General features: G+C 44.4%; 5 protein-coding genes across 15 annotated transcripts in view; 4 read left to right on the top strand and 1 right to left on the bottom strand.

The window, feature by feature from the left end:
• The window catches only part of LOC118319180 (fibroblast growth factor 18), a 209,752-nt gene that overhangs the window by 158,279 nt on the left and 25,734 nt on the right, over positions 1 to 25,739 (bottom strand). The gene's annotated exons all lie outside the window — the stretch shown is intronic.
• Positions 1 to 25,739, top strand: part of LOC118319165 (protocadherin alpha-C2-like) — a 149,752-nt gene that overhangs the window by 69,438 nt on the left and 54,575 nt on the right. The window contains exon 2 of one of the 11 annotated variants that reach the window (XM_047334198.1): positions 412 to 1,572. The exons of 6 other annotated variants lie outside the window; for them this stretch is intronic. In XM_047334198.1, the coding sequence (XP_047190154.1) occupies positions 412 to 576 (165 nt within the window). In that variant the 3' untranslated portion in view covers positions 577 to 1,572. Of the gene's footprint in view, positions 1 to 411; positions 1,573 to 2,393; positions 4,538 to 5,256; positions 7,811 to 11,684; positions 14,235 to 22,608; positions 25,116 to 25,739 lie in introns of those variants that run through there. 4 more of the 11 variants (XM_047334199.1, XM_047334187.1, XM_047334188.1 and 1 more) reach the window with 4 other exon arrangements.
• Positions 7,837 to 11,264, top strand: LOC118319168 (protocadherin alpha-8-like). Its single transcript, XM_047334211.1, has one exon. The coding sequence runs from the start codon at positions 8,562 to 8,564 to the stop codon at positions 10,956 to 10,958; it is 2,397 nt and encodes a 798-aa protein (XP_047190167.1). The 5' UTR covers positions 7,837 to 8,561; the 3' UTR covers positions 10,959 to 11,264.
• On the top strand, positions 15,194 to 18,824 carry LOC118319161 (protocadherin alpha-8-like). The gene has a single exon (XM_047334210.1). The coding sequence runs from the start codon at positions 15,346 to 15,348 to the stop codon at positions 17,746 to 17,748; it is 2,403 nt and encodes an 800-aa protein (XP_047190166.1). The 5' UTR covers positions 15,194 to 15,345; the 3' UTR covers positions 17,749 to 18,824.
• LOC118319166 (protocadherin alpha-3-like) lies at positions 19,393 to 21,920 on the top strand. Its single transcript, XM_035649323.2, has one exon. It carries the CDS (start codon positions 19,482 to 19,484, stop codon positions 21,903 to 21,905), a length of 2,424 nt encoding a protein of 807 aa, XP_035505216.2. The 5' UTR covers positions 19,393 to 19,481; the 3' UTR covers positions 21,906 to 21,920.

Genomic DNA, 25,739 nt, shown 5'->3' on the forward strand with positions numbered 1-25,739 from the left:
ATGCCTCTGATGCCGCCCTCCCTCTCACTCCCCTCACTGCTGTCGATGCTCCGTACTGTTTCTCCCTCAACTTTACCACGTGACAAGTGAACCGCAGACAGAGAAGCAGGTTAACTGGCACACATGTATTCAACCACTGGATTTATTATGCACAGCACCCTGTGCAGAGGGAGAAAATACAGTGTATTTTTTCTTAAAAGCTATTTATTCACCATTAATTATTCAGCAAATCCAATTCTATCATATTAAAAAGTGAAATACTGCCTTGATGAGGACTCGGTTAACCAACTAAGAACATTATCAATTAAAGCAGCACACAAGTGGATCTGTTTACGCATTTGAAAATGATCACCTATTGTTTCTGCATTAGTGTATACGGGGCTATTGATAGCTATATTGATCCCTCTGCAGGTGCTTGCCAGAGGAGCTGTATCTGGAATTGGAAGAGGAGGCTCAGTGCATTTAGCACCTTTTACATCTGCATGCCACAATCAGTGTTTCGTCCACATTAACACAAACCATACAACCGGTTGGATTCAGTACTACAGCCTCATTCATAAACTGCATGTGGATTAAACAATAAAAGGATTACTTGTGGATTGTAAAGGTATAGACATTATTGTTTTTACTGTGTGGTGGAAGAGGTGTAAGGTGTTTATAGCACATCTCAATTGTTTGATCGTTTCGCCTAGAAAATAAGGTCACAGTGTCAGCAGACCACGAAGCGGAACTGATGCCTAGAGGATCATTTATCTTGTGCTGAGTAAATGGTAGAATCATGGTCCTTATGTGTCAAGTTGACTGTATGAGAAACATAGTCCAGACAGATGTACTTTAGGGTCGCTGCAGCATAGACAGTGACCTACAAATGAATCATTGAATACATCAAAGGCCGACTGAGTCTGATGGGCCAGGTGATCTTTGTGTGTGTGTTTTTTTATATATATATGTCAGGAATATACAGGATGCTGTCCATTGTCCTTGCATATAGTGCAAACTATTTTCTGTCATCATACATTAGGCACATTTAGCAGGTCATCCTTTGTGAGCTATTATTGTTATTGCATTTTGGGGTTAACAGATGACTCCGGCTCTGTGTGTGATTTGATTAATATTTTCATATCAAATCATGTTATCTACAGAATGGAAATAGGACAGGAGTTTCCGAGTCCAGGCTTTAATCCTGGGATTAAAACCGAGGGAATGTTCATAAACTCACGACTACACTCTGTGGGAATGTGCAGAACCACACAACAGCACCTGGACATCTCTCCTGTGCTCATGCATCTGGCAGGACAATGGGATCCAATGACATGTATCTATTGGCCTCAAGGCTGACATAAAACAAGGGGGAGGGAAGAAAATGTATTAATTCATTAAATGCATTGTTTGGGCAGTGTTCAGTCTTTTATTACACTTATACAAATGTAAAAAAAAATTGTGATTTATAAAAAAAAAAAGAGTATTTGCTCATTCGAGCCATAGTAATGAGCCGTCATTAAAGCACCTGATATTCCTGTCTTGTGTTGCAATTTTTGAAAGCAAGTCATCGTTTTTCCAAAACTAAAAGCAGCTGACATAGTATGCCCAATTTGTACAAATCACTTTAATTACTTAAATGGCAAAGGAAAGGAGGGTGCTGTGTGTGTGTGTGTGTGTGTGTGTGTGTGTGTGTGTGTGTGTGTGTGTGTGTGTGTGTGTGTGTGTGTGTGTGTGTGTGTGTGTGTGTGAGTGAGTGAGTGAGTGAGTGAGTTAGTGAGAGAGAGATGGTGAGCTATAGCTAGTCTGCTGTCCATGGTGCTGAAATGTAATTTACAGCCTTTTGTTAAGCTATTCAGAGCACTGAGTACAGCGCCAAGGCGAAAGGCTGCGTAAGAGGCATCACATGATTATTTTTTTTGTTCACTGATCTATGCAGTTAACTTCTTTCACCACGTGGCGTCAGTGTTGATCCATCAGAGACAGCGCTGCTCACTGATACAACTAAGCCCCTCCTGTTTTCAGGCGACGGGGACCATTCATCAGTCTTTGTTACAAAGAGACAGAGGAGGGTGGAACAAACAGCCGTATCAAAAGCCCACCTCGGTTGATATCTTCCACACAGCCTAACACATCTGACCGTGATGTGTGTGCTTCGCTCACAATGGACAGAATGATGTCTTCGCCTAGTAGATGGAGCTATTTGGGCATATATCTCGGGCTTTTTCTACTGGATTGTTGCAGGGAAACGGTGTCTGGGCAGCTCTCCTACTCCGTCTCAGAGGAGGTAAACCCGGGCAGTCCAGTTGGAAATATCGCTAAGGACCTGAACCTTAATTCACACGACTTGGAGTCCCGCGTGTTTCAGATTGTCACGGGTTCAAAGAGGAAATTCTTCGAGGTAAATCTTAAGACTGGTGTTCTGTATGTCAGCGAGAGGATCGACAGAGAGGAGCTGTGTGCTGAGGAACTGAAATGCTCAGTGAGTGTAGAAGCTGTGATAAACAACCCCTTGAAGCTGTATCGTATCGACGTAGACATTTTGGATGTCAATGACAATGCGCCGTTGTTTACAACAGATGTACAGAATTTGTACATCGCAGAGAGTACTTTACCGGGAGTGAGATTCGCGTTATCTGAAGCGACTGACGCAGATGTGGGGAGAAACGGAGTCAACACTTACAGATTAAGCCAAAATGAGCATTTCTCGCTGGCAGTGCACAGAGCAGGCGAGCGTGCGTCTGCAGAGTTGGTGCTGCAGAAAGCTTTAGACCGAGAGAAGCAGCCCGTGATCACGATGACTCTGACCGCTGTAGATGGAGGGAGTCCTCCGAAGTCGGGCACCTCACAGATCATCATCAATGTTTTAGATATTAATGATAATATTCCGATATTCAGCGAGACGTTGTACAAGACAAAGATCCCCGAGAACACGCCCGTGGGCACGACAGTAATCGCCGTGAACGCCACGGATGCAGACGAGGGCCTGAACGGTGAGATCGTGTATTCGCTGAGAAGCAAGGATCAAGACCGGGTGCTTGATATATTTGAAATCGACAGTCAAACGGGCGTCGTCAGAGTGAAAGGGAATATAGACTTTGAAGAAAGGAAGGCGTTTGAGATACGCGTGGAGGCCAGTGACAGAGGCCAGCCCCCGATGTCCGCTCACTGTAAAGTGCTGGTGGAGGTGGTGGACCTGAACGACAACGCGCCGGAGATCACTGTGACGTCACTCCACAACACAGTGAGAGAGGACGCTGACGTAGGCACCGTGGTGGCGCTGGTTTCCGTCTTAGATAAAGACGGTGGAAAAAACGGCGAGGTGCAAATCCACATAAAGAACGAGGTTCCACTCAAACTCGAAACAAACTACAAGAACTATTATTCTTTGATAGTTGATGGTCCCATGGACAGAGAAGCTGTCTCCAACTACAACATCACCATCGTGGCCACCGACCGAGGAGCCCCGCCCCTCTCCAGCACGAGTGTACTTTCTATACACGTGTCTGACATAAACGACAACGCTCCTCGGTTCCCGGAGCCGTTGATTAACGTGTACGTGAGTGAGAACAGTCCAGTGGGAGAAGTTATCAAGACTGTGACCGCAGCTGATGCTGACGTTGACCAGAACAGTCATGTGAGCTATTCGTTTTTACAAAGAAGCAGTGACCCATTACCGTTGTCGACAATAGTGAACATCAACTCAGAGACAGGAGATATAATCAGTCTCCAGTCTTTTAACTTTGAGGAGATGAAAACGTTTCAGTTCAAAGTTCAGGCCACAGACTCTGGTGTTCCTCCACTCAGCAGCAACGTGACTGTGAACGTGTTCATCCTGGATGAGAATGACAACAGTCCCGCGGTTCTCGCTCCATATTCTGAGCACGGCTCCGTTAACAGTGAGAACATCCCCTATTCTGCTGAAGCGGGATACTTTGTGGCAAAGATCAGGGCTGTGGACGCAGACTCTGGATACAACGCGCTGCTTTCTTATCACCTCTCTGAGCCCAAAGGAAACAACCTCTTCCGGATCGGAACCAGCACCGGGGAGATCAGGACTAAGAGGAGAATGAGTGACAATGACCTGAAAACTCACCCCCTGGTGGTGTTGGTGTCTGACAACGGAGAACCCTCCCTGTCAGCTACTGTGTCTATAGACGTGGTGGTGGTCGAAAGCACAGCTGACATCCAGACTCAGTTCAGACATGTGCCCATAAAGGAGGAGAGCTTCTCTGATCTGAACCTGTATCTGCTGATCGCCATCGTGTCGGTGTCAGTCGTCTTCCTGCTGAGCCTCATCAGTTTAATAGCTGTCAAATGCCACAGGACAGACGGCAGTTTCAGCAGGTACAGCGCCCCAATGATCACCACCCACCCTGACGGGAGCTGGTCTTACTCTAAAGCTACGCAGCAGTATGACGTCTGCTTCAGCTCTGACACGCTCAAGAGTGACGTAGTGGTTTTCCCCGGACCGTTTCCGCCGGTAGATGCGGAACTGATCAGTATTAACGGAGGAGACACTTTTACCAGGACTCAGACTTTACCTAGTACAGACAAGGTGAGTGAACTAAGAAAAAGCAACACGTTTCATCCTGTGCTGTAACTCTCGGGGGTGTGGCTCAGAATGTCACTTGTTACTTCTGTGTTATATATTAAGCGATACAGCAATTATTCTGTAACTTTTCAGTTACATTTAAATGTAAATGCATGTTTACGTGATTAGCCTCAGTATTTAGGCCAACGTGATGATGTATTGAAACAGTTCGCCCTAAGTCATTCCCCCAAGACAAAAAGACCACTTTGCAGTTTGTGTATATCGTTGTCCATGGTCCTGAAATACTCACCACCGTTTGTGCGGTATACAGATTGAACAACATAAATCTCATCTGCTGCACAGTGTCTTTTCTTAGTTTTCGTTTTTTAAAATTTATTGAGGCATGATGTGGACCAGATTTCGTCTCTCTGGATAATTCAATCTTTAATTTATGGATGTAAAGAGCAATATAGGTTGTGTTGCTTATTTGCATTTTTGTTTCCAGTTTTTTCTATTTATTTTTTTTCCCTTCTAACTGTGAATAAGAATCCTTAATATGTGCATTTGAGGACTTGCTGTTCTCTGTATGCTGACTTGGAAGTTCAGGAGGGTTTGCATGTGAGTGTACTTATTTCAAATGACCACACGGGGACATCGCAGACCGTCACATTTTGATGTTCCTCTCTGTTGCTTGAGGCTCCTCCCAGATTCAGAGGAGTAGGACGACGGTGTTTCTCGGGGCTTTGTTACAAAGAGACGCAGTGCACGAGTGGATTGTGTAGCCATCATTTGGTTCGTTTCCAACACAAAGAGCAAGAATATGGATACGTGAATTTCGCTTTTACTCTGAACCATCAGGGTTTGTTGTTTTTTTTCGAGACTGGAATTCATATTTTCACATTGGATAAAAATATGACTACATGGAGGAGGACACGCAGCCCGTTCGGGATTCATATAGTCGTTGTGCTGCTAGAGTGTTGCTGGCAAGCTGCGTCTGGGCAGCTCACGTACTCTGTACATGAGGAGGTAAACCCGGGGACGTCTGTGGGAAATCTCGCTAAAGATTTGAATCTTAATGTCCACGACTTGGAGGCACGCACGTTTCAGATCGTTAGTGGGTCGAAGAGGAAATATTTTGATGTCAATCTGAAAACGGGTTTCCTTTACGTGAGTGAAAGGCTCGACCGCGAGGAGCTGTGTGCGAAGGCTGCGACATGTACCGTCAGTGTAGAGGCCGTGGTCAACAATCCGCTGAAGCTGTATCGTCTGGAGATAAATGTAGTCGATATAAATGACAATGCGCCACGTTTCTCTGAGGATTTACAGTCGCTTAACATCGCCGAAAGTACAGTGCCGGGAGGGAAATTTGGATTTGTCGGGGCGTCAGATCTGGACGTTGGTAAGAACAGTCTTAGCACATACAAGCTGAGTTCAAACGAGTATTTTTCTTTAGAGATTCACAAGGGAGGAGACAGTGTGTCTGGCACGCTTGTGCTTCAGAAAGCTTTAGACCGAGAGTCACAGTCTACCATAAAACTCACAGTGACCGCAGCGGACGGTGGGAATCCACCAAAGTCGGGGACAGCCCTGATTATTATCAACGTTTTAGACAATAACGACAATGCTCCGGTTTTCAGCAGCCCTCTGTACAAAACGAGAATTTCTGAGAACTTACCTGTGGGTAGAACTGTTATCGTTTTAAATGCGACGGATGCAGATGACGGATTGAATGGTGAAATAGAATATTCCTTTAGAAGTAAAGGTCAAGATCAGGTTTTAGATTTATTTCAAATAGACTCTCAAACTGGTGCAATTGTAGTGAAAGGCAAGATCGACTATGAGGAAAACCCTGCGTTTGAGATTCACGCACAGGCCAGTGACAGAGGCCAGCCTCCGATGTCTGCTGACTGTAAGGTGCTGGTGGAGGTGGTGGACCTGAACGACAATGCTCCTGAGATCACTGTGACGTCACTAGTGAACACAGTGAAGGAAGACGCTGAAGTAGGTACTGCTATTGCCCTCGTTTCTATACTGGATGAAGATGGAGGGAAGAACGGGGCAGTAAGAGCTGTGATTTCAAACGATGTCCCCTTTAAACTGGACACAAACTATAAAAATTATTACTCTTTAGTAGTTGATGGTCCGATTGACAGAGAAACTAAGACTCACTACAATGTTACTATCGTAGCAACTGATGAAGGGACTCCACCTCTCTCCACCGCGAACATAGTTACTGTTCATGTTTCTGATGTCAATGATAACGCTCCTCGCTTCTCTGAGCCACTGGTTAATGTTTATGTGAAAGAAAATAGTCCAGTAGGAGCAGTTATTAAGACTGTGACTGCAGCTGATGTTGATATCAATCAGAATGGTCAAGTGAGCTATTCTTTTTTACAAAGTGACAGGAACACGTTGCCATTATCTGCAATGGTGAACATCAACTCAGAGACAGGAGATATAGTCAGTCTGCAGTCTTTTAACTACGAGGAGTTGAAAACGTTTCAGTTCAAAGTTCAGGCCACAGACTCTGGTGTTCCTCCGCTCAGCAGCAACGTGACTGTGAACGTGTTCATCCTGGATGAGAATGACAACAGTCCCGCGGTTCTCGCTCCATATTCTGAGCACGGCTCCGTTAACAGTGAGAACATCCCCTATTCTGCTGAAGCGGGATACTTTGTGGCAAAGATCAGGGCTGTGGACGCAGACTCTGGATACAACGCGCTGCTTTCTTATCACCTCTCTGAGCCCAAAGGAAACAACCTCTTCCGGATCGGAACCAGCACCGGGGAGATCAGGACGAAGAGGAGAATGAGTGACAATGACCTGAAAACCCACCCCCTGCTGGTGTTGGTGTCTGACAACGGAGAACCCTCCCTGTCAGCTACTGTGTCTATAGACGTGGTGGTGGTCGAAAGCACAGCTGACATCCAGACTCAGTTCAGACATGTGCCCATAAAGGAGGAGAGCTTCTCTGATCTGAACCTGTATCTGCTGATCGCCATCGTGTCGGTGTCAGTCGTCTTCCTGCTGAGCCTCATCAGTTTAATAGCTGTCAAATGCCACAGGACAGACGGCAGTTTCAGCAGGTACAGCGCCCCAATGATCACCACCCACCCTGACGGGAGCTGGTCTTACTCTAAAGCTACGCAGCAGTATGACGTCTGCTTCAGCTCTGACACGCTCAAGAGTGACGTAGTGGTTTTCCCCGGACCGTTTCCGCCTGTAGATGCGGAACTGATCAGTATTAACGGAGGAGACACTTTTACCCGGACTCAGACTTTACCCAACACAGACAAGGTAAGATACTTGTTTAAATAGTAGCAGTAAAAGCATATCCGGCTAACTTTGTTTTCTCAAGTCCCCTAAGTGAAAATACTTAGTGATAACTTTATGTGCTTTTGATTTGTGTTGAAATGTTCACTGGTAGTGTATCCGAGACAGAGTAGTAAAAGTATTTCAAGTTCATAAGCATCTCAAACTACAGAAAGTGTATGCCGTTGTCCATGGTGCTGAAACAAACACTGTGTTTTGCGCAGTCTGGAGAGGACAGAGCAGAACATGTGTCTACACTCAAAAAAGTAACGTATTTTCATGGAAAGTTAAATTCGATTTTGATATCTACATTTTTACTATTATATATTTACAAAGAAATCACGTAAAAACCTTGGAATGAGAGATACTATTGTGTCCAATTATTTTTGATTGATTGGTATCATAAGAATTGTTGTTATTGTTAAGGATATTCTTGGTTTTCTCAAATGGTTAGTCATTCGTTTGTTTCTGTCAGAGGTTGGATGTAGTTCTTTTTCATCACCACATGGGGACACTATAGACCATGACATCTGGAAATTATTTCAGCTTGCAGGCCGCTCTAGACTCCTCCCAGAAACTGACGATGACGATTGTGCGTCTGTGGGCTTTGTTACAAAGAGACGCAGGGCGAGAGAGAGAAAGGATGAGGAGTCGTATCCAGCTGGCTGTAACTATCAGTTTGTGACGGGAGTGGTTGGACTTTAGAATATATGGATTATTCGTCTTGGATATAATAATGCATTTCTCAAGGAGAACGAACATTTTCCGGATTTACTTTGTGATCGGCCTGCTGAATTATAGCTGGGAAGCGGCGTCCGGGCAGCTCTCGTATTCCCTGTCAGAGGAGGTAAATCCGGGGACTTCTGTTGGAAATCTCGCCAAGGACCTGCATCTCAGCGTCCAGGAGTTAGAGTCTCGCATGTTTCAGATTGTTAATGGACCGAAGAGAAAATATTTTGACGTAAATCTAAAAACGGGTGTTCTTTATGTAAATGAGAGAATAGACCGCGAGGAGCTCTGTGCGAAGGCTGCGACATGTACCGTCAGTGTAGAGGCCGTGATCAACAATCCGCTGAAGCTGTATCGTCTGGAGATAAATGTAGTCGATATAAATGATAATGCGCCACATTTCTCCGAGAAGTCACAGTCGCTCAACATCGCCGAAAGTACTTTACCGGGACTGCGATTTGGACTAATAGAGGCATCGGATTTAGATGTTGGCAAGAACGGTGTTAATACGTACAAGCTGAATAATAATGATCATTTTTCTTTGGAAATTCACAAAGGAGGGGATAGCGTGTCTGCAGAGTTAGTGCTGCAAAAAGCTTTGGACCGCGAGCATGATCCTGTTATGAAGCTCACACTAACCGCAATAGACGGAGGAAATCCAGCCAGGTCAGGAACATCAGAAATTATAATCACCGTTCTGGACATTAACGACAATCCCCCCATCTTCAGTAAATCTTTATACAAAATTAAAATCCCTGAGAACTTGCCACCAGGGTCTAAAGTGATCATTCTGAACGCGACAGACGCAGATGAGGGTTTGAATGGTGAAGTAGAATTTTCTTTGAGGAAAAAAGGTCAGGATCATGTTTTAGATTTATTTCAAATAGACAGTAACACTGGCTTGATATCAATCAATGGTAACATCGACTATGAGGAAAACCCTGCGTTTGAGATTCACGCACAGGCCAGTGACAAAGGCCAGCCTCCGATGTCGGCCCATTGTAAGGTGCTGGTGGAGGTGGTGGACCTGAACGACAATGCTCCTGAGATCACTGTGACGTCACTAGTGAACACAGTGCAGGAGGATGCTGAAGTAGGTACAGCTATTGCACTTGTTTCTGTACAGGACAAAGACGGAGGGAAAAATGGGGCAGTAAAAGCTGTGATTTCAAACGATGTCCCCTTTAAACTGGACACAAACTATAAAAACTATTACTCTTTGGTAGTTGATGGTCCGATAGACAGAGAAACTAAGACTCACTACAATGTTACTATTGTAGCAACTGATGAAGGGACTCCACCTCTTTCCACCACGAACATAGTTACTGTTCATGTTTCTGATGTCAATGATAACGCTCCTCGCTTCTCTGAGCCACTGGTTAATGTTTATGTGAAAGAAAACAGTCCAGTAGGAGCAGTTATTAAGACTGTGACTGCAGCTGATGTTGATATCAATCAGAATGGTCAAGTGAGCTATTCTTTTTTACAAAGTGACAGTAACACGTTGCCATTATCTGCAATGGTGAACATCAACTCAGAGACAGGAGATATAATCAGTCTGCAGTCTTTTAACTGCGAGGAGTTGAAAACGTTTCAGTTCAAAGTTCAGGCCACAGACTCTGGTGTTCCTCCGCTCAGCAGCAACGTGACTGTGAACGTGTTCATCCTGGATGAGAATGACAACAGTCCCGCGGTTCTCGCTCCATATTCTGAGCACGACTCCGTTAACAGTGAGAACATCCCCTATTCTGCTGAAGCGGGATACTTTGTGGCAAAGATCAGGGCTGTGGACGCAGACTCTGGATACAACGCGCTGCTTTCTTATCACCTCTCTGAGCCCAAAGGAAACAACCTCTTCCGGATCGGAACCAGCACCGGGGAGATCAGGACTAAGAGGAGAATGAGTGACAATGACCTGAAAACTCACCCCCTGGTGGTGTTGGTGTCTGACAACGGAGAACCCTCCCTGTCAGCTACTGTGTCTATAGACGTGGTGGTGGTCGAAAGCACAGCTGACATCCAGACTCAGTTCAGACATGTGCCCATAAAGGAGGAGAGCTTCTCTGATCTGAACCTGTATCTGCTGATCGCCATCGTGTCGGTGTCAGTCGTCTTCCTGCTGAGCCTCATCAGTTTAATAGCTGTCAAATGCCACAGGACAGACGGCAGTTTCAGCAGGTACAGCGCCCCAATGATCACCACCCACCCTGACGGGAGCTGGTCTTACTCTAAAGCTACGCAGCAGTATGACGTCTGCTTCAGCTCTGACACGCTCAAGAGTGACGTAGTGGTTTTCCCCGGACCGTTTCCGCCTGTAGATGCGGAGCTGATCAGTATTAACGGAGGAGACACTTTTACCAGGACACAGACTTTACCTAGTTCAGAAAAGGTAAGGGCATCATAACATTATCTACTTTGCTGCTACACTTGATTGCATTGAAATTGATGCAGTTTTAAATGATTATATACCACTCCACAAGGTGTACTGCCGAATACATTAATCAGATGAATATATTATGGTTTCTATTGAAATGAAAAATACCTAAGATATGTGTTGATTAAAGTCTGTTGTGAATATGGTGATGGATTTGATCTCAGTCTTTACTTGCTGCATATTTGGTTTTTAAGTAGTGTGTCGCTATCCATGGTCCTGAAGGTTTGTGTTCACGTGTCTAAACCCCAGGATAAAAAGAAAGTCCTTGTTAATAAGTAATGAAAGTGTGTGCAAGTGCACAGTATTTAGAACCCAAGCGCCTCAATTTAATTGTTGTGCTGCTTCATTTTCTTGACAATTATGATTTTAGGAAATTGCTTTTGTATGCGTCTGTCTACAATTGAAAAGGTGTGTGTGTGTGTGTGTGTGTGTGTGTGTGTGTGTGTGTGTGTTTCAAGGATCGGTATGTTTACATGCGAATGATACCGATGCATCTTTCAGCAGCGGAAATGGTTGGTCACCCTTTGAAGGGGGGAATAAACCACGTATAATGTTCTTGCTGATATTTATGATTTCAAATGTAGTTCTACCAAGCGTCCACACGAGGACATTGTAGACCATCACTTTTGAAGTTGCTCTTTCGTGGCTCTGGGCTCCGCCCAGATTTAGAGGATGATGATGTTTCTCGGACAATTGAAACAAAGACTGAAGCGGCGGAGCAGACTGGTGCGGAGACCATTTTCTTTCGGTGGAGTAACTATGGCGAAAAACGCATCTTCTTTATTTCGCTATCGGGATTAATTCCTACGTTTCAGTTCCTTACAGGGCAAATTTGTCTTTTTACATTTTTCTCTGTGTGGAACGATGCATTTACCGAGCGGAACGGGCTCCGTGTGGATGTTTCTCTTGTTCGTGCTGCTGGATCGTCAGTGGGAAGCGGTGTCTGGGCAGCTCTCTTACTCCGTCTCAGAGGAGGTAAACCTGGGGACTGTTGTCGGGAACATCGCTAAAGATCTGAACATCAATGTCCAGGATTTGGAGTCGCGCATGTTTCAGATCGTCTCTGGATCAAAGAGAAAATATTTGGAGGTAAATCTGAAGACTGGTGTTCTCTACGTCAACGAGAGAATAGATCGAGAGGAACTCTGCGGCGACGAGTCTCAATGTTCACTGAGTGTGGAGGCAGTTATTAATAACCCGTTAAAACTGTACCGGATTGAAATTAATATCTTAGATGTTAATGATAATTCGCCATCATTTATCAGCAAGTCACAGGAAATCGACATTACTGAGAGCACAGCGACGGGGGTTAAATTCCCTCTTCAACCTGCAGAGGATGCAGACGTCGGTAAAAACACTGTAAATTCCTACAAGCTTAGTCACAATGAATATTTCTCTCTCGTCGATTCACAGAAAGGAGAGAGTGTTTCTCCCGAATTGGTGCTTCAGAAAGTGTTAGACCGAGAAAAACAGTCTGTGGTTCGGCTCACACTGACGGCTGTCGATGGAGGAAGTCCTGCTAAATCAGGCAGCATCATTATCATAGTGAATGTGTTGGACAGTAACGATAACGCTCCTGTATTCAGTCAAACACTGTATAAAACAAGTGTTTATGAAAATGTAAAAATAGGAACATCTATAATAACTCTGAACGCGACAGATTTAGATGCAGGTTTAAATGGACAAGTGTCGTATTCGTTCAGTAAAGCAGGTCGAGGGAAACAAACTGATCTGTTTGCTATAGATGAAAAAACAGGGACTGTGACAAATAAGAAAAATATTGACTTTGAAGAAAATAATGCTTTTGAGATTCGAGTCCAAGCCAGTGATGGAGCCTCTTCTCCTCTCACTTCACATGCAAAGTTATTGATTGAAGTTTTAGACGTTAACGACCACGCCCCTGAAATTTCTGTCACGTCACTGTTAAACACTGTGAAAGAGGACACGTCCATTGGCACAGCGATTGCACTTGTTTCAGTACTTGATAAAGACGGAGGTAAAAACGGGATGGTGACCTGTAAAATTTCCAATAACGTCCCTTTCAAATTAGATTCAAACTATAAGAATTACTATTCGCTGGTGGTGGACGGTCCTCTTGACAGAGAGAGCGCATCCGAATATAACATCAGCATCACTGCTACTGACGAGGGGAGCCCACCTCTCTCCAGTACAAGTGTTATTACTGTACACGTGTCAGATGTGAATGATAACAAACCTCTATTCACAGAAACTACCATCAATGTCTATGTGAAAGAAAACAGTCCAGTAGGTGCAGTTATAAAAACTGTGTCTGCATTTGATGCAGACATCGATCAAAATAGTCAGGTGAGATTTTCATTTCTACACGACAACAGAAACTCACTGCCACTCTCCACAATGGTGAACATCAACTCAGAGACTGGAGATATAATCAGTCTGCAGTCTTTTAACTACGAGGAGTTGAAAACGTTTCAGTTCAAAATCCAGGCCACAGACTCTGGTGTTCCTCCGCTCAGCAGCAACGTGACTGTGAACGTGTTCATCCTGGATGAGAATGACAACAGTCCCGCGGTTCTCGCTCCATATTCTGAGCACGGCTCCGTTAACAGTGAGAACATCCCCTATTCTGCTGAAGCGGGATACTTTGTGGCAAAGATCAGGGCTGTGGACGCAGACTCTGGATACAACGCGCTGCTTTCTTATCACCTCTCTGAGCCCAAAGGAAACAACCTCTTCCGGATCGGAACCAGCACCGGGGAGATCAGGACTAAGAGGAGAATGAGTGACAATGACCTGAAAACTCACCCCCTGGTGGTGTTGGTGTCTGACAACGGAGAACCCTCCCTGTCAGCTACTGTGTCTATAGACGTGGTGGTGGTCGAAAGCACAGCTGACATCCAGACTCAGTTCAGACATGTGCCCATAAAGGAGGAGAGCTTCTCTGATCTGAACCTGTATCTGCTGATCGCCATCGTGTCGGTGTCAGTCGTCTTCCTGCTGAGCCTCATCAGTTTAATAGCTGTCAAATGCCACAGGACAGACGGCAGTTTCAGCAGGTACAGCGCCCCAATGATCACCACCCACCCTGACGGGAGCTGGTCTTACTCTAAAGCTACGCAGCAGTATGACGTCTGCTTCAGCTCTGACACGCTCAAGAGTGACGTAGTGGTTTTCCCCGGACCGTTTCCGCCTGTAGATGCGGAACTGATCAGTATTAACGGAGGAGACACTTTTACCAGGACACAGACTTTACCCAACACAGACAAGGTAAGAGAATAGATAAATCAACTTATCGCTGCTGCACTATTCTTCGTGGAGAAATTAGGTATGACATGGAATAGTTTTAGTAATTTTGTTTTTGAACGGAGGTTTTGCAATGTAGTTCAAACAAAACTGTACCGATGTTTAGCCAATATGAACTCTTAATTTGAATGAAGATGGAATACATATGGAGTAAAGGAAGACTAGTCATTGTATATACCTCAATATCACGACTCACATATTTGCTTCAGGTGCTTTACGATCTGTCCAGGAGACATTACCTCAACCATTCACCTTTCAACCATGAAAAGTAATGAAGACAACTAATATTAACCTAAGATAAATCAAAGACCCCATATTGAAGGAAGAAAATTTCTACACAGGACAAGTAATCACGTGTTCTTACGTTGTAGTATTATATTACAACTGTAGCCTGCTGTTTATTCGTGGTGGTTTTTAAATGTCACTCATTGTTGCCGGCTGACTTGTCGTGTGTGTCGCTATCCGTGGTGCTGAACGATACTTTTTAAACACAATGGCAATTCCCAGAACATAATACAAAACAAACATGTTGTTTAAGTGAACTCAGTTCATCCTCAGTGGAAAAGGTCAGTGTATTTATTTGTTTGACTCCCTGCTGGATACTGTGAGGAGTTTCATGAAATGTCAGTCAGTTTATAAAACAGGCTGTGATATATAGAACCCTTCATTCATTAAATGTAATTGTTATTAATCCGTGAGCAAAACTTTCTCATTATTTGACCATTTTGTATTACTTCACTTTCTCAACATTTGAAGAAAGACTAAGGGAGTTTAATACCGTCCAGTGTCGTTATATGAGATGTAGCATGTACTTGTGATGAATGTCCACACGGGGACACTGCAGACCTTCACATTTGGAAACAGGCTGGTTGGTGGTTTCGGGCTCCTCCCAGATTCAGAGGATGATGTGGGCTTTGTTACAAAGAGAGGTCGGACGACAAAGAACGGTTGTCTCGTTTGGTCGTGAAAATGCCAACATATCTGTTTGGAATAGTTCTTCCCTGATCGTGAAATCGCAGTTTCTGTGACATATCGTTCAGACTTGCCTACATGCTCCGTCTCGACGCGTGGAACGATGCATTTACCGAGCGGAACGGGCTCCGTGTGGATGTTTCTCTTGTTCGTGCTGCTGGATCGTCAGTGGGAAGCGGTGTCTGGGCAGCTCTCTTACTCCGTCTCAGAGGAGGTAAACCTGGGGACTGTTGTCGGGAACATCGCTAAAGATCTGAACATCAATGTCCAGGATTTGGAGTCGCGCATGTTTCAGATCGTCTCTGGATCAAAGAGAAAATATTTGGAGGTAAATCTGAAGACTGGTGTTCTCTACGTCAACGAGAGAATAGATCGAGAGGAACTCTGCGGCGACGAGTCTCAATGTTCACTGAGTGTGGAGGCAGTTATTAATAACCCGTTAAAACTGTACCGGATTGAAATTAATATCTTAGATGTTAATGATAATTCGCCGTCGTTTCTCAGCAAATCACAGATAATCAACATTACTGAGAGCACAGCGGCAGGGGCTAGATTTCCACTTCATCCCTCTCACGACGCAGACGTCGGTAAAAATACTGTAAATTCCTACAAGCTTAGTCACAATGAATATTTCTCTCTCGTCGATTCACAGAAAGGAGAGAGTGTTTCTCCCGAATTGGTGCTTCAGAAAGTGTTAGACCGAGAAAAACAGTCTGTGGTTCGGCTCACACTGACGGCTGTCGATGGAGGAAGTCCTGCTAAATCAGGCAGCATCATTATCATAGTGAATGTGTTGGACAGTAACGATAACGCTCCTGTATTCAGTCAAACACTGTATAAAACCAGTGTTTATGAGAACGTGAAGATTGGAACATCGATAATAACATTGAATGCTACAGATTTAGATGCAGGTCTAAACGGACAAGTGTCCTATTCATTCAGTGATGTTGGTCGAGGGAAACAAACTGATCTGTTTGCTATAGATGAAAAAACAGGGGCTGTGACAAATAAGAAAAATATTGACTTTGAAGAAAATAATGCTTTTGAGATTCGAGTCCAAGCCAGTGATGGAGCCTCTTCTCCTCTCACTTCACATGCAAAGTTATTGATTGAAGTTTTAGACGTTAACGACCACGCCCCTGAAATTTCTGTCACATCGCTGTTAAACACTGTGAAAGAGGACACGTCCATTGGCACAGCGATTGCACTTGTTTCAGTACTTGATAAAGACGGAGGTAAAAACGGGATGGTGACCTGTAAAATTTCCAATAACGTCCCTTTCAAATTAGATTCAAACTATAAGAATTACTATTCGCTGGTGGTGGACGGTCCTCTTGACAGAGAGAGCGCATCCGAATATAACATCAGCATCACTGCTACTGACGAGGGGAGCCCACCTCTCTCCAGTACAAGTGTTATTACTGTACACGTGTCAGATGTGAATGATAACAAACCTCTATTCACAGAAACTACCATCAATGTCTATGTGAAAGAAAACAGTCCAGTAGGTGCAGTTATAAAAACTGTGTCTGCATTTGATGCAGACATCGATCAAAATAGTCAGGTGAGATTTTCATTTCTACACGACAACAGTAACTCACTGCCACTCTCCACAATGGTGAACATCAACTCAGAGACTGGAGATATAATCAGTCTCCAGTCTTTTAACTACGAGGAGTTGAAAACGTTTCAGTTCAAAGTTCAGGCCACAGACTCTGGTGTTCCTCCACTCAGCAGCAACGTGACTGTGAACGTGTTCATCCTGGATGAGAATGACAACAGTCCCGCGGTTCTCGCTCCATATTCTGAGCACGGCTCCGTTAACAGTGAGAACATCCCCTATTCTGCTGAAGCGGGATACTTTGTGGCAAAGATCAGGGCTGTGGACGCAGACTCTGGATACAACGCGCTGCTTTCTTATCACCTCTCTGAGCCCAAAGGAAACAACCTCTTCCGGATCGGAACCAGCACCGGGGAGATCAGGACTAAGAGGAGAATGAGTGACAATGACCTGAAAACTCACCCCCTGCTGGTGTTGGTGTCTGACAACGGAGAACCCTCCCTGTCAGCTACTGTGTCTATAGACGTGGTGGTGGTCGAAAGCACAGCTGACATCCAGACTCAGTTCAGACATGTGCCCATAAAGGAGGAGAGCTTCTCTGATCTGAACCTGTATCTGCTGATCGCCATCGTGTCGGTGTCAGTCGTCTTCCTGCTGAGCCTCATCAGTTTAATAGCTGTCAAATGCCACAGGACAGACGGCAGTTTCAGCAGGTACAGCGCCCCAATGATCACCACCCACCCTGACGGGAGCTGGTCTTACTCTAAAGCTACGCAGCAGTATGACGTCTGCTTCAGCTCTGACACGCTCAAGAGTGACGTAGTGGTTTTCCCCGGACCGTTTCCGCCGGTAGATGCGGAGCTGATCAGTATTAACGGAGGAGACACTTTTACCAGGACTCAGACTTTACCCAACACAGACAAGGTAGGTCATATTTTGCAGTGAATGCTATAATACTTCATATGGGATTAGATTAACGTTAACTGACATGTGATTGCCCTGACTGAGATTCCTACCGTTTGAAATAGCATTTTATGCAAGAGAGCATAAATTAAATAAACTGCGCTTTTCCGTTGAAGCACCACGCACCTAAAGTGTATTACTGGCCTCAAATATACGTAAAACATTGAAAGAACCAACTTTGTAGTTTCTATTAAATCGAAAAAAGTGGCCCAATGAAGAAACACATTATTTCAATATCGATGGAAACCAACTGAATACGTTGAAATAATGACGCTTTCCAGCGCCATTCACCTGCAGGTCCTCTCTCCTTTTAAAGACCTCACCATTTGAACTCGAACAAGCAATTTGTACCCTACGTAGTGGTTTTCCCCGGACCGTTTCCGCCTGTAGACGCGGAACTGATCAGTATTAACGGAGGAGACACTTTTACCAGGACTCAGACTTTACCTAGTTCAGACAAGGTAAGAACATTGAATTGCGTAGCCTTTTTCATCATTGCTTTCCAATTGTATTAACTTAGACATACTTAGTTTGAGTTAGATTAAATCAGACAGGTTGTTGTTGTTTTAAGGGCGTTTGCCTGTTTTAGCTGGGAACTAACGCATTTACAGTAACGTCGCTGTCTGTGGTGCTGAATGTGTTCTGCCTCATCACATATGGAAAATACACTGTACGTGTGTTTTCCCTTCTAAGAGACAAGCTTGAATTAAACTGTATATTGCAAGTGTACCTGTTTATTTATGTTTTGCTGTGCTGGAATATGAAAAGAATCAAGTGTGACATAATATTCTTATTTGTTGTCCTGTTGTTCCAGAGCGTGGTAAAAGTGATGTCAGCATACGACTGTTCACTCGAAATTATTCAAGACAGTGTTCGTTTGGCTTGTTAATGTCTGAGATGTTTGTCAATGTTCACAAAAGGTTGTGCTTCATCAGTTCCTTTAATAGTGTATTTGTTGATTAGACAAATGTAAATGAGTTTGTATTAACGAAGATAAAGACATAGCATTCCATATCATCCAACCTCAAATATTTTGATTGCCTGGCAAATATTAGGCAAACCTCTGCCATATAAGTTGGAGATACGTTTTAATTTCTCTTCTGCCCTTAAAACATCTCTTTTTCAATTACAAGTTAAGAGACACAGTTTAACCCTTTAAATTACATATAATTATTTATGTGACACTCTATATATCTATATATATATATATATATATATATATATATATATATATATATATATATATATATATAAATGAATTGTTGTTTGGGTCATTTTATAAAGAAACATTACAGCATATTCAGTAACTTTTAATCAGCATCCTCCCCGTCTTGCTACAAAATGGGTGGGGTTGTTCATATATTTTGAAATATGTTGTGTTTGTAATGTATCCAATCATCTCCAATACTCGTGGTGCCCTTAATTATCAAGTGGTTATCCGCATTGCTGAATGAGGAGAGGTACTTTGCAATTGCCTGTGCAGTTTAACAACCCTACCACACGGTGACGCTATAGACCGTGACACTGAAATGTCGAGGCCCCTCCCAGAGTGGAAAAAGAAAAAAAAAAGAGACTGTGGCTTTTCATCACAAAGAGCCACGGGACGAGAAGCGACGCATGGTGGATTATTTTGTCTTTAAAAATATGAAAGTCGAAATAGCTTCGCCTGAATTGTTGTCACATCTCCCCATTCTACGATAGAAACAGCGCTGTGGATGATTGCTCGGTTCGTTTTTGGTGGAATGATGTCTTTACCCAGTAGCAGGAGGTCTTTTGTCACATATCTGGTGCTGGTGTTGTTGGAAGCGGCGTCTGGACAGCTCTCATACTCCGTCTCAGAGGAGGTGAACCCGGGAACTAATGTCGGAAATATCGCCAAGGATCTAAACCTGAATGTGCAGGATTTGGAGTCACGTTCGTTTCAGACCGTCACGGGATCTAAGCGGAAATATTTCGAGGTCAATTTAAAGACCGGATTTCTGTACGTGAACGAGAGGATAGACCGAGAAGAGCTGTGTACAGATGAGCCGAAGTGCACGGTCAGCGTAGAGGCCGTGGTCAACAACCCGCTGAAGCTTTACCGCGTCGAGGTAGACATTCGAGACGTGAATGACCACTCTCCGGCATTTAACACAAGGTCACAAATACTGGACATTGCGGAGAACACCGTGCCCGGATTTAGATTCGCGTTATCAGAGGCGAGCGACGCTGATGTGGGTAAAAATGGCGTTAGTGCGTACAAGCTCAGTCCAAATGAATACTTCAGTCTCGAGACACACAACAGAGGCGAGAGCATATCTCCAGAGTTAGTGCTGCAGAAAGCCCTCGACCGGGAGAAAAAGCCACATCTCCATCTCCTGTTGACTGCGGTAGACGGAGGGTCGCCACCAAACTCAGGTACATCAGAAATAGAAATAAATGTTCTGGATATTAACGATAACGCACCAATGTTCAGCAGCAGTCTATACAAAATTAAAACCGTTGAAAACATCCCGATTGGCACGGCAATTTTCACCTTAAATGCGACCGACGCTGATGAAGGCACAAACAGTGAAATAGTATATTCTCTTCGCAATAAGGACCAGGATCATATTCTGGATATTTTCAAAATTGACCCTGACACGGGGATCATTTCAGTGAAAGGAAAAATCGACTATGAGGAGAGGAGGGCTTTTGAGATCCGAGCAGAGGCAAGAGACAAAGGGCAGCCTCCAATGTCTGCTCACAGCAAAGTGCTGGTAGAAGTAATCGACGTAAATGATAACGCCCCGGAAATAACAGTGACGTCACTGCTCAGCACAGTGAACGAGGACGCTGGTTTAGGAACCGCGATTGCACTCGTTTCAGTTCTAGATAGAGACAGTGGCAAAAACGGGGAAGTCAAATGTGAGATATTGAACACAGTTCCATTCAAATTAGAGCCGAATTACAAAAACTATTTTTCTTTGGTGGTTGACGGACACTTAGACAGAGAGGCCACTCCACATTACAATGTAACGATTTTAGCGACAGACGAAGGGAGTCCTCCCCTGTCCAATACCAGTATCATCACGGTTTACGTTTCTGATGTTAATGACAATGCACCGTATTTCGCAGAATCTGTGATAAACGTTTATGTAAAAGAAAACAGCAAAGTAGGAACAGTAATTAAAACAGTGACTGCAAGTGATGCAGACACCAGCAACAATGGTCAACTGAGCTACTCGTTGTTAGACAGCACTAGTAAATATCTGTCAATTCCGACATTAGTGAACATCAACTCAGAAACTGGAGATATAATCAGTCTGCAGTCTTTTAACTTCGAGGAGTTAAAAACGTTTCAGTTCAAAGTTCAGGCCACAGACTCTGGTGTACCTCCGCTCAGCAGCAACGTGACTGTGAACGTGTTCATCCTGGATGAGAATGACAACAGTCCCGCGGTTCTCGCTCCATATTCTGAGCACGGCTCCGTTAACAGTGAGAACATCCCCTATTCTGCTGAAGCGGGATACTTTGTGGCAAAGATCAGGGCTGTGGACGCAGACTCTGGATACAACGCGCTGCTTTCTTATCACCTCTCTGAGCCCAAAGGAAACAACCTCTTCCGGATCGGAACCAGCACCGGGGAGATCAGGACTAAGAGGAGAATGAGTGACAATGACCTGAAAACTCACCCCCTGGTGGTGTTGGTGTCTGACAACGGAGAACCCTCCCTGTCAGCTACTGTGTCTATAGACGTGGTGGTGGTCGAAAGCACAGCTGACATCCAGACTCAGTTCAGACATGTGCCCATAAAGGAGGAGAGCTTCTCTGATCTGAACCTGTATCTGCTGATCGCCATTGTGTCGGTGTCAGTCGTCTTCCTGCTGAGCCTCATCAGTTTAATAGCTGTCAAATGCCACAGGACAGACGGCAGTTTCAGCAGGTACAGCGCCCCAATGATCACCACCCACCCTGACGGGAGCTGGTCTTACTCTAAAGCTACGCAGCAGTATGACGTCTGCTTCAGCTCTGACACGCTCAAGAGTGACGTAGTGGTTTTCCCCGGACCGTTTCCGCCTGTAGATGCGGAGCTGATCAGTATTAACGGAGGAGACACTTTTACCAGGACTCAGACTTTACCTAGTTCAGACAAGGTGAGTTGTACCAGATTTCATTAATCTAAAGGAGTGAACATTTGGTCGTTTTACAAAACGTTTAAGTCTGCTCAGTCTGAAACATTTTAATTTACATGAAATCATTTTTTCAACTTCATCTACAAATACACACACACACACACACACACACACACACAAATGGAAGTGGTGTTGACAGAAAAACTTGTTTGAAGTCAAACCATCCTTGTGAATCCCTCTGAGTCATGCAGTTAACACTCAATTGTTTGATGGCACTGAGCAAAGAAAGTTGGCAGGTGAATTCATGATGGTTTGTTTGGTTGAAGAACAAGTTCAGTATTAACAAACCAGAAATCTTTTCTCGGATTTTTGCAGTATCCTGATTACATGACTCTGTGAGCAACAGCATTAAAGGCCTTAAACTGTATTGAGCTGCTGTCCATGGTTCTGAAAACATTGGGGGGTTTGTGTCTTTTCATTGCGATGAGGTTCCGGTGCTGTCCGTGGTGCTGATATTTAGCAGGTTGTATTCCGTGTTGGAGTGTCCATTAACGGACTATAGGCAATTTCTTTTCAATATACTGTACTTGATAACAAATATATATTTGGGCAGTCTTTCTATATATAAAAGAGTCACAAGATGTCGCCAGAGACCGCTCAATAATCGTGTGTACGGTGTTTAGAAACTCCTCCTCCATTCATGCCGAACCCCTAAAACGTCACCATCCGGCAGTGCTTTGTGGAGATATCGTACAGTCGAGTGGAGCTCTGAAGAGAGAGGAACCTAAGACACTATGGATACATAAACGGGTTTTTTTTGTTCGTGGACAGACCAAAAGGCAGAATCCAGGACCCGTGGCTTTTGTCTGAACAGCGATGGCTGCTCGGGAACAATGGGATAACATCGGGGGTTTGCTTTTCACTCTGCTTTGTCTCTGCGACTGGTCCGTGGCTCAGATCTCCTACACGATCTCAGAGGAGGCGGACAAAGGAACGGCGGTGGGGAATCTCGCTCGGGATTTAAATCTCAATGTGCAGCGACTGGAATCCACGGGTCTTCAGATCACCTCGGGGTATAAAAAGCAATATTTCGACATGAACCATGAAACTGGTGCGCTTCTCGTTAGCGAGAGGATCGATCGAGAAGAGCTTTGTCCTAATACGGTAAAGTGCTCTTTAAATCTAGAGGCCGTGTTGAGTAACCCCCGCAGCCTCCATCGAATTGAAGTTGCGGTTAATGACATAAATGACAATGCACCGTCTTTTCTGGAAGAAATACGCACAATTGATATGTATGAGTCTTCATATATCGGAGAGAGGCATCCACTGCCGATCGCTCATGACGCAGACGTAGGGGATAACTCAGTGAAGACTTACAAATTAAATCTGAATGATTATTTCACTTTGGACATACAGAGCATCGGTGACGAGAGTGTGTCTGCAGAGTTAGTGCTGCAGAAAGCTTTAGATCGAGAAACACAGGATGTTATTGAGCTCACTCTGACGGCGATAGACGGTGGAAAACCTCCAAAAACAGGCACTTTACAGATAAAAGTTAATGTTCTGGATGTAAATGATAATTCACCCGTGTTTAGTAAACCTCTCTACAAGGTCCAAGTGGTGGAAAATGCAAATATTGGCACAAAGTTAATAACACTGACAGCGACTGATTTAGATGAAGGCGTTAATGGTCAGCTTGTATACTCTTTCACTGAGAGGGGGCGTTTAAATCCAGATGATACATTTGCCCTGGATGATAATACTGGAGAAATAACAGTAAAGGGCGATATTGATTATGAGGAAAATCAAGCGTACGAGATTCGTGTTCAAGCGCGGGATGAAGGCACTCCTCCACGCAGTGCGCACTGCAAGGTTTTAGTCGAGGTCATTGATGTCAACGACAATGCTCCAGAAATCACTGTGTCATCGCTCATGAGTCCAGTGAAAGAAGATGCTGAAATGGGCACGGCAGTTGCTATGGTGACGGTCACTGATAGGGACGGTGGCAGAAACGGCGAGACAAATTGTAAGTTAACAGGTTCTCTGCCCTTCAAATTAAAATCCAACTATAAAAACTACTATTCGTTGCTGGTCGACGGGCCTCTCGACAGAGAGAGCGTTTCCCAATATAACGTATCAATCACAGCTGCAGATGAAGGAACTCCCTCTCTGTCGAGCACAAGCATCATCACTGTTCAAGTGTCTGATGTCAATGACAATCCTCCGAGGTTCGTGAATCCTCAGATTAATGTTTACGTGAAAGAGAATACTCCCATTGGATCAAAGATGTATGCACTGACGACGTTTGATTCTGACCTAGATGAAAACGCAAAATCAACTTATCACCTAATTAATAGTTCTCCCAAGACCAAACACATGGCTTCAATGGTGAACATCAACTCAGAGACTGGAGATATAATCAGTCTGCAGGCCTTTAACTTTGAGGAGATGAAAACGTTTCAGTTCAAAGTTCAGGCCACAGACTCTGGTGTTCCTCCGCTCAGCAGCAACGTGACTGTGAACGTGTTCATCCTGGATGAGAATGACAACAGTCCCGCGGTTCTCGCTCCATATTCTGAGCACGGCTCCGTTAACAGTGAGAACATCCCCTATTCTGCTGAAGCGGGATACTTTGTGGCAAAGATCAGGGCTGTGGACGCAGACTCTGGATACAACGCGCTGCTTTCTTATCACCTCTCTGAGCCCAAAGGAAACAACCTCTTCCGGATCGGAACCAGCACCGGGGAGATCAGGACTAAGAGGAGAATGAGTGACAATGACCTGAAAACTCACCCCCTGCTGGTGTTGGTGTCTGACAACGGAGAACCCTCCCTGTCAGCTACTGTGTCTATAGACGTGGTGGTGGTCGAAAGCACAGCTGACATCCAGACTCAGTTCAGACATGTGCCCATAAAGGAGGAGAGCTTCTCTGATCTGAACCTGTATCTGCTGATCGCCATCGTGTCGGTGTCAGTCGTCTTCCTGCTGAGCCTCATCAGTTTAATAGCTGTCAAATGCCACAGGACAGACGGCAGTTTCAGCAGGTACAGCGCCCCAATGATCACCACCCACCCTGACGGGAGCTGGTCTTACTCTAAAGCTACGCAGCAGTATGACGTCTGCTTCAGCTCTGACACGCTCAAGAGTGACGTAGTGGTTTTCCCCGGACCGTTTCCGCCTGTAGATGCGGAGCTGATCAGTATTAACGGAGGAGACACTTTTACCAGGACTCAGACTTTACCCAACACAGACAAGGTAAGAGAAACACATAGTGAACACTATCAATCAGTGTGTAAACATACACGCGGAAAACAATGCGGCGCAATTATCACTAGATGTTTTTAATATTTGATTCAAGAACAAATTGAATGTTGTGCAAGTGTAATTCGCTTCATCATCCAGCGAAAACTTAACTAAGACCAGAGTTTTACATTATCTGACGGGGAAAAAACGCTTTCCGTGGAGCTGGTATTGCTCTACGTCTGTCTTCACATTGTAAAATTGGTATACTTGTGTACATGACATAGTTAGCACAAAGCCACAAATGGACAAAATCATTTTTTTTCTTAAACAATCTCCTGACTTACTAAACGCCATTTCTAATATTGTGGTAGTAAAAAAATGACTACTGTATATGTTTATGTTTAGCAACAAAAGCCACAAACACTCATTAGCCATCATTCATGAATTGTGTCATAGTATAATTAAATATATAAATGCACACACAAGTCAGTTTGCTCTCACGTTTCGTTTTTGCATCCGATCAAATCATAGAATGCTGATGTTTTCTCCAACGATGTGTGGTTAGTAAAGAATCCAGGTTGGTCTGTAAAAGGGACACACGATGTCGCTGCAGACCACGCATTCACTGGTGTCCAC

The sequence above is a fragment of the Scophthalmus maximus genome, chromosome 9 (genome assembly GCF_022379125.1).
Source record: "Scophthalmus maximus strain ysfricsl-2021 chromosome 9, ASM2237912v1, whole genome shotgun sequence".
Lineage (NCBI taxonomy): Eukaryota > Metazoa > Chordata > Actinopteri > Pleuronectiformes > Scophthalmidae > Scophthalmus > Scophthalmus maximus.

Bases quoted from the DNA above. Each gene is read 5' to 3' on its own strand.
- LOC118319168 (XM_047334211.1), top strand. From the start codon at position 8,562: ATGCATTTCTCAAGGAGAACGAACATTTTCCGGATTTACTTTGTGATC.
- LOC118319161 (XM_047334210.1), top strand. From the start codon at position 15,346: ATGCATTTACCGAGCGGAACGGGCTCCGTGTGGATGTTTCTCTTGTTC.
- LOC118319166 (XM_035649323.2), top strand. From the start codon at position 19,482: ATGATTGCTCGGTTCGTTTTTGGTGGAATGATGTCTTTACCCAGTAGC.